Here is a 12,904-nt window from a genome sequence, read left to right as displayed (position 1 = left end):
GGCACAGTGGTTGAGAGTCCGCCTGCCGATGCAGGGGACGCGGGTTCGTGCCCTGGTCCGGGAAGATCCCACATGCCGCGGAGCGGCTGGGCCTGTGAGCCATGGCCACTGAGCCTGTGTGTCTGGAGCCTGTGCTCCGCAACGGGAGAGGCCACAACAGTAAGAGGCCTGTGTACCGCAAAAAAAATAAAAATAAAAAATAAGTGGAGTTAACTAAAAGTTCTTAACAGACCAATTTCATAAGTCTAAGTAATTAAACATACAAGTGAATGAACACATATGACGGTGTAAAAAGACTCTTTCATTCATTCAGAAGGAAATAATTTTAGAGTCTTTACCACAAATGAGGCACTGGAGTAGGGCTTAGGGATCCAGCTGCATGAGACAGACATGATCTCTGTCCTTACTAATAAATGTGATCTTATTTATGACCTTTATATTTGGTCTCTTAAATGAGATGATACTCTGAGTAGTTTTTTTTTAACTTGTTGATTAATTTGCTTGTTAGTACTGAAGAGATTTGACATGAAACAGTTAAATAAAAAGCAGTGGTCTTATGGGCGTTTAGAATCCAAAGAAACATGACAGTAGTTCACGTGAGCAGGTTCCACTAATATAATAGAATATAGCCCATGTTTTTCCTTTTTGTGATTTTGAAATAACTTACTTTTGGGGTGCATAAAAATCACATAGCTCTTGTGTTGACAGCTGTGACTACTGGAACTAAGTTTCTAAACCAAAATTCTAGGAGCTGATGACTTTACTTTTGAGCCTTGTCAGTACCTCTTGTTAACTCTATAAGTCAGTGGCTCTGAATACATTTCTAAAATGCTTTACTGCATATATAATGCTATTAAATAAGATAATTTCTAGTTTTGTTTCTCTTAAAAATGACTTTTTTATATGACTTACAATGATTTTTATATTCCAGATACTGTGATTGCTTTGCAAATGGTGAATTTTGCAACAACTGCAATTGTACTAATTGTTATAATAACTTGGAACATGAAAATGAAAGGCAAAAAGCAATAAAGGTGATTATTTCTTGTTTCATTTAACTGACAAAAGTTTACAATTTCACCTGTTTTTTTGTTGAGCTCAAGTATTTTATGAAGAAAATTAATTCCCTTTGCAGAATTTAAGTTTAATCTACTGTGATTTAACATCACTTGATATTTGATCTGTTTTGATAGGCATGCCTTGACAGAAATCCAGAAGCTTTTAAGCCCAAGATAGGGAAAGGAAAGGAGGGAGAATCAGATCGACGTCACAGCAAAGGATGTAATTGCAAACGATCAGGATGTCTTAAAAACTACTGTGAATGCTATGAGGTGAGTTGAGGTTGGGAAAAATAATCTAACCATCTTTTGAAAATAACTTTAGAAAGTGCATACAAAAAAAATTTACTTGTAAACTGGGAAATTACTTTGCAATTGCAGTTTGAAAATATTGCAGTTTGAAAAGTCAGCCCAAGGGCCCTAATTTGAGGAAGACCTACCTTCTTGCCTCCCAAGCAGGGCTTCAGAGTAACAGTACCTTTGTTTTGTCATTACAGCTTGGGGTCTCATTAGCAGGGTTACCAGCTCATAACTTCGTGGTCATTGTACCTGAAAGTATGCAAACCACAGCACCAGTTTGTTGATTTTCAATAACAACAACATCAAAGTGGACTGGACACTCTGTAGTAGTGGTTCTCCACTGAGGGGTATTACTACCCAGTTTCTCCCCTACAGACTTTTCGGAAATATATACGGATAATAGCCTGCATTTCAGGGTGCAGTCCTGAGAGTATAGTCTTATCTTGTTCCAAATGCTAGTAGTGCCCTGTTGAAGAACACTGCTCTGTGGAAAATTAGATTATGTTAGAAGGTTTGCCTTGTGAGCATAAAAATAGGTAAGGAGGAATATGTAATTGCTGGATGAGGTTATTGGCTATTGTGAGGTGACTGCATCCATTTTACCATCTAATCATCCCACTCAACTGGCTGTTTTTATTTATGGGTCAGGCAGCATCTTTTCTGGAAAATGTATATTGAAACTCTGCTTTGATAGATGCCGTGTAAATGATCCACTTGTTTCAGACAAAGTACTATATAGTTTGTTATATTTATTTTCAAAGCTTAAATAAAGCAATCTAGTCATACCCAAGATTAATCCAAGGTCACTACAATTGGTTTCTTGGTGCGCCCGAAACTCATTCCTATGGCAGTTGGCTCTTCTCATCTGTTATATTTTCATTCGTTCAGATTTCATACGCAGAGGGAAACCTTATTTTAGTTTTGGCCAAAGGCCTGGCCTGGTAAAGTAATACCAGCAAGCACTGCACTCTCCCTTGACCAGGTGTGTAGGAGCACGTACCTGCAGCCCAGTGCCCCACCCCCATACCAGGTGTGTCGTAGTAAAGATTTTGTGTACTGTATTCTCTCTGTAGTGAATTCTTAATATACATATTTCAGAGGTCAAATACTCCTCTCAAAAAGTACAGTAAAGTAACATTTTGTTAGTCCTAAAGTCAGTAGGAGTGAAAATTGCACATAATCAAGATTATTTTTGAAAGTCTCTTAAACAGTGTCGCAGAGTCCAGCAAGCCAGTTTTTCATTCACATTGGGAAAGACTGACTCTTGTTTGCACACCTGATGAGATAGGTGGCTTCTGTTCACAGACCGTATCATACAAAAATTGTCATGAATATGTAAGCATGTAAGCTATAAAACCAGTTCCACACACAAAAAAAGAGAAAATGGAAACTGTTATAAAGCTGGGTCAGAAGGGCAAAGAAAGCCTTTCTTGCATATGGCATTGAACAATCAATACATGCTAAGCATATGAAATTCAGACATACATGAACTAAATAATTGAACTGGTTGACAATTCTGTGAACTAATAGAAGTAGAAAAGGCAGTTGAAATATGTTAGAAGAGAGAAAGCTGCTCTATCTATTTTGATAAAATCCTTGACATTCAGGACATAAACAATGTCTAATAACTAATATGTTGTTCTAAAAGACCAAGCAATGGAAAAACTTGGAATACAGTGAACTCTGACTGGCAGTGGCCAGTTGGCTCACTGTGAATTACTTATGATGTTGTCTGACAGTTTGTGTTGTTCATCTTTTGAACTGACTTGGCTTTTTTGGTCCAGTTGGTCTGCATCTGGATAAGACATTGATGTCCCTTTCACACGCCTTTCAGGGCTTGTTGATTGAATGAGTGACTGTCCACATTATTTAAGTGATTGTGATTTTTCTTGTGACCTTTTCCCCCTTCCCTCTTTTTTTTTTTTTGGCCACAAGAGAAGTTGAATTAGCAATGCTAAATGGATGACTTGTATTTGTAATTTCTCCCTCCTGAGTTCCTATTAGACATTATTAGTACCTTTCTTATAATTCTTAAAACTTAATCCAAATTACCATTATCAGTATGTCTTCTTCCCCTGGAGGTTAGGAATTTTATCTCTTCACCATTAGATACTTATTATGTATTGCTTCAGTTGGATCCCAGACTGGCTCCTAGTAAATAAGCCGGTTAACTCAAAAGGTATATCCATTTTTTTTTTCCTTTGGTAAATGGAATTTATTAGTGTATTGTAAAAAAGGAGCAGGGTAGGTGTGTTCATAATATGATCCATTTATCTTACTGTAGAGAGGAAGGACAGTAGGCTTGTTTATTTATTTAAATTGATGTGGGTTTGCTCAAGAAAAAGTAGCCAACAAAAGATACTAAAATTTACTAGGAGTCTGGGAAATGTAAATTAAAGAACGAGATCTCACTTTATTAAAAAGAGCTATAGTATACATTGTTGGAATGTAGGAAAGGCTTCCTTTATCCATTGCTAATGAGATGTGAGGTGTTACAGCCTTTTGAAAAAACAATCTGGCCACATCTATTAAAATTAAAATACATGTACCCTTTGAGCAGTGAGCCCAATTCTAGAAACCTAGCTCATAGAAATAAAAGCGTAATATATACAAAAAATGTTTTTATGCATTGTTTGTGGAACTCAAGAACTGGAAACAAAACAAATGACCATCAGTAGAGAAGTGAATGCCCAAATAAAATGTGGCACATCCATACCAGGGATTACTAGCCAGTCATTAAACAGGATGAATTCAGCCTATGCCAGATGACTTGGAGGGAGGGATTTCATGAAGTATAGTGTGAGAAAAGGAAGATGCAGAAAAGTGGGTATATGATTATGTAAAACAAACAAAAAAAAAGGAAGACTTCTGTATTGGTGAGTTAATATATGTACATAAAGCCTGTGTTTTTCATAAATATACATATAGTTTATATATCTTTACATGAAAGGACACACTGGTTTAATACGGACTGTTGAAGGGTTTGGGGACTCTGGACAGGGGATTTATTTAGGGAGGGGGAGGTATTCATAATAAAAATAGTGTCTGTGAAATTCCTTTGATATGATACTGTGTGTGTGTTTGCATATGTGGGAGGTCACCAACATGTTAATGGTGATTTGATTGAGGTGGCTGGATTCTGGATGACCCTTTTTTTTGAATATTGTATCACTCATTTTTTAATAAAAGAACATTTGTTATTCATATCAGGAGGAAAATCTATAGTGGGGGAAAATTGGCGTGGAAGGCCTCAAACAAACATAGTATAGCCACTTTCGGAGTGGCCAAGAATACTGGACCTATGCACATGCATAGCTGGCCCCTTTGGTGTTTGTCACAAGAGATGTTTCCATTTTATCTATGTCAGTTGACTAGCTAACTCTGTCACCTATTGACTTGATTGTGGAGTCTACTATAGTGATGTCTTTTGGTTTTGATTTGGAAGCTTTTCTTTTGTAAATCTTTTAGGCGAAAATAATGTGTTCCTCAATATGCAAATGTATTGGCTGTAAGAATTTTGAAGAAAGCCCAGAAAGAAAGACATTGATGCACTTGGCAGATGCAGCTGAAGTAAGGGTACAGCAACAAACAGCAGCAAAGACTAAGTTATCCTCTCAGATTTCGGACTTGCTTACTAGGCCAACACCAGCTTTGAATTAGCGGAGGAGGAAAAGTAAGTCAATATTTGAATATCTTTTTATAGTATGTTATATTCATTTTTGGTGAAGTTTCTTTTTTGGGGCAAAATTGGGCTCATACTTTTGGTTGTTGCACACCTGACTTTTGCATTTTCTATCTTTAATTATTTGTAAAGGAATTTAAAAGTAACAGAAAAATCACTGTCAGATATATTGTACAGTTCTAAAATGCACGGTAGTGTATTAGGTCACTGTGCTTAATTTAATTGGATTTCTCCCTACTAAGAGGAGGGAAATTGAATAATTTGACAAAAATTTGAATAATTTGACAAACCTTGAAGAAAACCAAAATTTTTATACCTCTTACTGGTTGTGTTGTTATTCACATTTTTTCAGATTCTTATCTTCTTACCTTCCCGTGCCCATGTGGCACTTTCCCCACCCTGTTGGAGAGCCTGTCACACACTGTGTTATTGTACCTCCTTATTTCCCTAGACTGCTGAGCTCTGGAGTAGGAAAGCTGGAGCTTTACAGTCAGGCTGACCTGAGTTTAAATCCTGTCTGTGCTCTGTTGTAATTTGTGATTTTGCCAAGCGCTTCACCTCTCTGGGCCTTACCTCGGTTTTCTTATCCTTCACATCACCCTTTTCACGTGGCTCTGAGGAGTAAAGCACAGCTTGGCAGGGCCCATTGCCCTGCCAAGCATAGGCAGGGCAATGCTATAGGCATAGGCAGCAACATAGCATGCTGACTTGAATTTGTATTAGAGAGTTTGTTAGAGGTTAATCTGAGGAATTATTAAATGGAATGAGCCTTGAAAATGGTATTTCATTTAAAATGCCGAAGTTGAAATAAGATCCAACTTATAAAACTTATAAAAGTAAGGCTTTTGTACAAAATATTTCAGATATTAGTTCTAAAGAACTCTTTCTTGTAATGAGTATAATCAGCAAAAAGTTCTTGATTGAATGAAGTGGAAATGGACAGACACCTTAATGAGGGGTATCACAAAGGGTCCTTTCTGGTCATCCGCTTTCAGTAAACCTTAGGTTATTAGGTCTAATCTCTATGAGGAGATTAAAGATATTGCTACACTAAAATATTTACAATTAATTTTTCAACTTGGGAAGATATCTGTTATTATGAAGTGTGAAAGAACACAAAATTATGCACTGTTATCAAAACTAAGTATAAAAAAACTGTATTAAAGAAGTCCTACTAGCATATTAACAAGATTTTGCCTTTGAGTGGCAAAAATTTGATTTTTTTTTCCATTTTCTTTCCTATAGTTTCCAAATACTATATAATGAGTGCTACTGTTATACACTATTAATTACTTTTTCAATATTATTGTAATATTAACTTTATTGTAATATTTTAATATTATATTTCTAATTTAAAATGCTTTTTATATTTTAAAGATTTCTATACAAATGTATAGCAGCCTAAATCCTGTCACCCTATCTTGTCATAGTGGGCCTTAAGTTCAGACTTCATTCATTTTGTTGTTGTTCTTGTTTTAAAATTTATTTATTTATTTTTGGCTGCGTTGGGTCTTTGTTGCTGCGTACAGGCTTTCTCCAGTTGCGGAGAGCGGGGGCTACTCTTTGTTGCGTCGCGGGCTTCTCATGGTGGTGGCTTCTCTTTGTTGCAGAGCACGGGCTCTAGGCACGTGGGCTCAGTAGTTGTGGCTCTTGGGCTTAGGCTGCTCCGCGGCATGTGGGATCTTCCCGACCAGGGATCGAACCCTTGTCCCCTGCATTGGCAGGCAGATTCTTAACCCACTGTGCCACCAGGGAAGTCCCAGACTTCATTCATTTTGTTTTGCAGTTTCCTTCTATCAGTGACTGCTTACTTACAGATTGTTGAGTTACTGGTTAGATTAGGTTACCCGGTTTTGTTTCTTAGGCTCTACAACTTGGCTACATATAGCTAGCCTCGGGATGGATTCCTCTGCTTTAATACTCAATAGTTCAGGTCTTTATGAATGAAACTCCATGTACAGAACAGCATCTGGTGTCCCTGTTGTTTCGTTTTTGATATCATGGAATAATGCAAAATTTTGGTGTGCTTTTTTTTTTTTACAAACATTATATGGGACTATGGGAAAGTGCTTTATTTTCCATGTTGTCCAGGAGATAGTGCTTTCAATTTCCAATATTATTCATTCATTCAGCAAATATTCATGGGGTGTCTCTGTGTCAGGCACTGTTGTAGGCAATGCAGAAACAACAGTAAATAAAACAAAAACTGCACTCAGAGCTTATATACATGAATCAGGAGGACTTTTGTTATAGCAGTATCCAGTTAACATGTAGAGTTACGTTTCAGTTAACCAGGTAACTTTGTCTAGGTTATATGTATTTTACGTAAAACGTTATATATAATTTTCTTATTTTTTTATTTTATTTTATTTTTTTTGCGGTACACGGGCCTCTCACTGTTGTGGCCTCTCCCGTTGCGGAGCACAGGCTCCAGACGCGCAGGCTCAGCGGCCATGGCTCATGGGCCTAGCCGCTCCACGGCATGTGGAATCTTCCCGGACCGGGGCACGAACCCGTGTCCCCTGCCTTGGCAGGCGGATTCTTAACTGCTGCACCACCAGGGAAGCCCAGGTCTAACTTTTTAAAAACTCTCTGGGATGTGCTTTTGTTCATCGCACATACTGTGATGTTCAGTGTGCTTGCTGAATCGTGAAAATGTCGACAGAGATTTCTAGGTGAAAGAATGTCAGCCACTCTTGCTGTTATTCAACACCATCATCATCTCTCTCTTTCTTAAAAATCATTTCAGATTGCCATTTACGTTTGTCACTAAGGAAGTAGCTGAAGCCACGTGTAATTGCCTTCTTGCCCAGGCAGAGCAGGCAGACAAGAAGGGGAAATCAAAGGCAGCAGCTGAACGGATGATACTTGAGGAATTCGGGCGATGTTTGATGAGCGTCATCAACTCTGCAGGAAAAGCAAAAAGTGACCCTTGTGCCATGAATTGCTAACTCTTGCACAAAAGACTGATAAATCGAACTGTACAGAAAATTGAAGGTGCAGGGACACTTGATTTTCTGGAAGATAGTTTAACAATTATTGTATTGTTAATTCAGTCTTGTGAGACCTGAAATTATAATATTGAAAGAGGAGAAATTTTAAACGAGGAAATTACATTTTAAATCTTAGTTAAATCTGCTTATGCCCCTTCTAAATTGAATTTTTCTTTATTGTATTATATGGATTTTTAATTTGCTTGGGTTTCTTAAGAACTAGATGTTCTGTCCTTCTGATTCTATTGACAAAGAACATTTATAAATTACTATTATATAATTTATAATGTATGGCGTTGTATGACTTTGTTCCAGTAGAAAAAGCCAAAGAAGCACTGGTATTACCCGGTCATTCTTTGGTACTAGATCTAGAATAAGCAGATATTATGTCTACATAAACGAAGTCTTATGAAACATATTCAAATGACATTTTGTGTTTAGAAAAGCACTATCTTTTTAAGAAAAATCAACATTTTAGGGTGGATTCTGGAATATATCCTGTTGTCACTTTGGGAATTGTCAGAAGGGGAAGTACTCTGTAGGGCACACTTTTAAAAAGTTATTTTGTTTTTTTTAAAAACATATAAAGTGTTAACAGACAGAAAATAATTCTCAAAGGGCAGACAATTTGTTTCTATAATAAGAAGTGACTAAGAAATGCTCTGGGATGTTTCCATTTTCTTTCAAGGAGGCGGTATGTATTTGAAATAATAAACTGTCAGTGATTAAGGGGTACTATTAAAATGAGCGGTGCATATGAATAGAAGTAAACATTATGATTATGTAGTGATAAAATAGAACCTTACATAATTACCAGTTAACAAATTTGGCTTGGATGGAGAAATAAAGAATATTGAAGCTCTAAGAGATGAATTTAGAGAAGGAGTTTTCATCTATACAAACAGTTCTTTTTCTAGACTTTTGAACTAAGATGTTTCAAACCAATCTATGACTCTTACTTGATTTACTGAAAGGGGCCTCCTAACAAAGCTTTCAAAATTGTAGTGGGATTTCTTTTTATAAGGGAAGCTTATTATGGCATTATTTTTAGCCAGTGATTTGGTTAGCTAAAGGTATGAGTGTTTTCATATAATTACTAAGATAACCTAAATCATTTTCAGTAATTCAGAATTCAAAAGCTTTATGAATTTAAGAGCCTGTTATAATAGGACTCTGGATTTTATGATGAGAAAAAACCATGTTGGAATTCAGGCATTTTGCTAGGTACCTTAATCCTCAGTAATTAGTAGTATATGATTATTACATTTCCTACAAGGAATCTATAGTTGTATGTATTAAGTGTGTATATATGTTCATATGAACATGCAAGATATAGGCAATAGAAATTAAGTAATCCAAAAAAGATTCCGTTATTCATTAAGCATCTTCCTTTTAAACTTTGGATTTATAAAATTATAGTGCAGTAACTTTAAATGTAGATAGTGCAAACATTCTTAGCACCTCAATCTAGTATGTTTAATTAAAATTTGTAAAAATGTAAACTAGTGTAAGAGGATAAAATAATATCTAATCAAGTTATTTTTCAAAAGATTACAGTACCTTTTTTGTCTAAACCTAAACTTTGTTCATTCTGTATATATTCTGTGTTTAATTCTAATTGCACCTTTGTGATGTGTATTTATATACAGTGTGCATAAAATGTTTGTGAAATTTGGATTACAGTTGTAGATTATGTATGATGGCATTGCTTGAGAATGTTTTGCTTGTAAAAATTTGAAGGTGCAATCAAATGCTACTAGTTTTTCTGATTTTCAGGAAGCTATCTAAAGTATTAAGACTTTTCCTTCCTGTGTAGTACTTACTAAACAACTTTTTGTATTTAGGCATTTGCATCAAATTGCTGAACAAGATTAATATCCACATTAATTCAACAATTTTAAAAGACTATTTGGGGAGGGTTGGGTATATAATTTTTTAGCTCTATTTACATCCCAAAGTAGAAAGATTAAATTTATATTTACTAGAGCTATTCAAAGAATACACTTTTCTATATTGTAAAAACAGGACAGCAAAGTAAATCATACAGAAAATAAACATTTATACTATTCTGTAAAAAAAGGGTTTGCATTTTTTCTTTAATAACACCACTTTTAACCATTTAAGATGCAAGAAACCTTTTTAAATATCTGATATTAAGTAAATTTGACATTACTTCTGAAAGCACACAACTAAAAAATAAATCTTATCATTTTGCCCAGTTATTAAGTATAAATTGCTTTGAAATGAGAATATGTCTTGTCTTTTTTCCACTGTTTCTTTTAAGGGCAGAAACTTTTCTCTTACTGTTTGATGTTCTTATGATGAGCACCTTTCTTAATTTCCTTTTCTCTCAAGAACTAAAAGCAACCTGTAGGTCTTACCTCTGGACTATTATGGGAGACAGAAACTTAATGTTACAGGTAAAAAAAAGAAGCGGAGCAGTCACCTTGTGGGAGAGACTACTGTTTTGGCTTCCCCATTCTTTGATATGGACAACTGACATTTTCTCAGTCTTATGTAAAATGTGAATAAAAACACCTTTAGAAAAGTTTTCTATTTTTATTGTTTTATAACACAAATAACTAAGAAAGTGAATGCTTCTTATGTAAATGCAGCTTCAAAACAGGACCTCCAGCCCTGTGATCGTATTGCATCCCTTATGTGTTTTATAAAGGAATTCTGGAGCAGCAGCCCGAAGGAGAGGGAAGCCAACCAGCTAGAAAGCCTTGACTATTGTAGTTATTTTTCATTATGTAAATAACTTAGGACTTTTTTTTCCTTGTTAGGGCTTCTTTAATGCACATTTTGTCCTTACCTATAGACCAAATGTGAGCTTTTTATAATCCAAGTGATTTTATAAGATGTTAAGATATAAAGGCTTTAATTAAAATTTTGTTTAAAAATTGTCTTATGAAAGCATTTAAGGCATGTTTAGTTTATTCAAAAGCCATAGGGTATATGCAGGGTAATGTTTAAAGCCACAGACTTTAATGTAACTCTGTAGTTTAGTATATTAGTAAATGAAATCTGGCAATATGTAAAAAAAAAAAAATCATGACTAGGTTGGGTTTATCCCAGAAATAAAAAGTTGACCCAACATTCAAAGAAATCCATGTAGTTCAGTGTGTCAGCATACAAAACAAAAACTACATGACCATCTCAAAAATTGCAGAAAACCACCTTTTGAATATACCAAGTACTACTAGATTATATGCTTTAAAAGGGTGAATACTGTGGTATGTAAATTATATCTCAAAAAGTTTTTTTTCCAAAAAGGTGCAGAAAATCCTCTGACAAAATTCGACACCCATTTATGATTAAAAAAAAAAAAAAAAACTCTTCAGCAAATTAGGAATAGAAGGGATCCTCAACCAAAAAAGCCTACAGCTAACATCATATGAATAGTGAAGACTGAATGCTTCCCCCTAAGATTGGGAACAAAACCCTCCTCTAAAACGTTGTGTCTGAGGTCACTGTACAATAAATTTTTTTTTAAACAAAAATTATAGATTGGGAATGAATAAATATGACAGTATCTATTTGTGGATGGTGTGATGTGATTGCCTATATAGGAAAGTCAAAGGATCTTAATAAAAAGGTACCAGAACTAATAAGTGGGTTTAGCAACATTAGTATGCAAAAGTGTATTTCTATGTAGTAGCAATGAACACTTAGAAACTGAAATTCTAAAATTAGCATTTATAGTAGCACCACAAAACATGAAATGTACAAAAATATGTATAGGATCTGTATGTGAAATGTAGAAAAACATTGATTTAAAAAAATCAAAGACGACCTTCAAAATATATACATATTATCATATTCATGGATTGGAACATTAAATGTTATTAAGATATCAGTTCTCCCCAAATTAATCTATAGATTCAATGTAACTCCAGTCAAAATCCCAGCAGGAATTTTTGTAAAAACAAGCTGATTATAAAATTTATATGGAGAAAAAAAAAAAAAAAAAAAAAAAAAAAAAATTTATATGGAAAGGTACTAGAATAGCCAAACATTTTTTTAGAAAGAACAAAGTTTGGGCTTCCCTGGTGGCGCAGTGGTTGAGAGTCCGCCTGCCGATGCAGGGGACACGGGTTCGTGCCCCGGTCCGGGAAGATCCCACATGCTGCAGAGCAGCTGGGCCCGTGAGCCATGGCCGCTGAGCCTGCGCGTCCGGAGCCTGTGCTCCGCAATGGGAGAGGCCACAAAAGTGAGAGGCCTGGGTACCGCAAAAAAAAAAAAAAAAAAAAAAAAAAAGAACAAAGTTTGAGGATTCCTACCTGACTTCAAGACTTATATAAGGCTAATCAAGATAACGTGGTATTGATGAAAGATCCATGGATCAAGGGAACAGAATAGAGAGCCCAGAAATAGATTCATATTTATGTGGTCAATTTTTGACAAGGGATCAAAGATAATTCACTGGAAAAGGATAGCCCTTTAACAAATGGTGCTGGGATACCATCAATATGTGAAAATATGAACTTATACCACACACCAAAATCAACTGAAAATAGTTCATAACCTAAATGCAAAACCTAAAACTGCAAAATATCTACAAGAAAACATAGGAAGAAAAATCTGTGACCTTGGTTTAGACGAAACTAAGAAGTATGATCCCTAAAAGAAAAAAGTCAATAAATTAGACTTATCAAAATTAATGTCTGTTCTTCAAAACACTGAAAAAGTAAAAGCCACATTATAACCTTTAAAAATTGTGAACCACTATGTTGTACACCTGAAACTAATACTGTACATCAACTACACCTCAGTAAAAATAAAAAGCCACAGACTGGGAGAAGGTATTTGCAGGACTCATTTGATTAATGCACTTGTATCCAGAATATATAACTAACATTCAATAAGAA

General features: G+C 35.4%; 1 protein-coding gene across 3 annotated transcripts in view; it reads left to right on the top strand.

The window, feature by feature from the left end:
- LIN54 (lin-54 DREAM MuvB core complex component) overlaps nt 1–11,818 on the top strand; it is a 77,668-nt gene extending 65,850 nt beyond the window's left edge. For all 3 annotated transcript variants that reach the window (XM_032632548.1, XM_032632547.1, XM_032632549.1), the window contains 4 exons: nt 932–1,034; nt 1,194–1,331; nt 4,827–5,030; nt 7,790–11,818. In XM_032632548.1, coding sequence (XP_032488439.1) covers nt 932–1,034; nt 1,194–1,331; nt 4,827–5,018 — 433 coding nt within the window. In that variant the 3' untranslated portion in view covers nt 5,019–5,030; nt 7,790–11,818. The remainder of the gene's footprint in view (nt 1–931; nt 1,035–1,193; nt 1,332–4,826; nt 5,031–7,789) is intronic.
- Nucleotides 11,819–12,904: the final 1,086 nt, after the last annotated feature.

This window comes from Phocoena sinus, chromosome 5, assembly GCF_008692025.1.
Source record: "Phocoena sinus isolate mPhoSin1 chromosome 5, mPhoSin1.pri, whole genome shotgun sequence".
In the NCBI taxonomy this organism is placed as follows: Eukaryota; Metazoa; Chordata; class Mammalia; order Artiodactyla; family Phocoenidae; genus Phocoena; species Phocoena sinus.
Note: the sequence above shows the minus strand (reverse complement) of the source record. Positions and strands in the feature narration are given on the sequence as shown.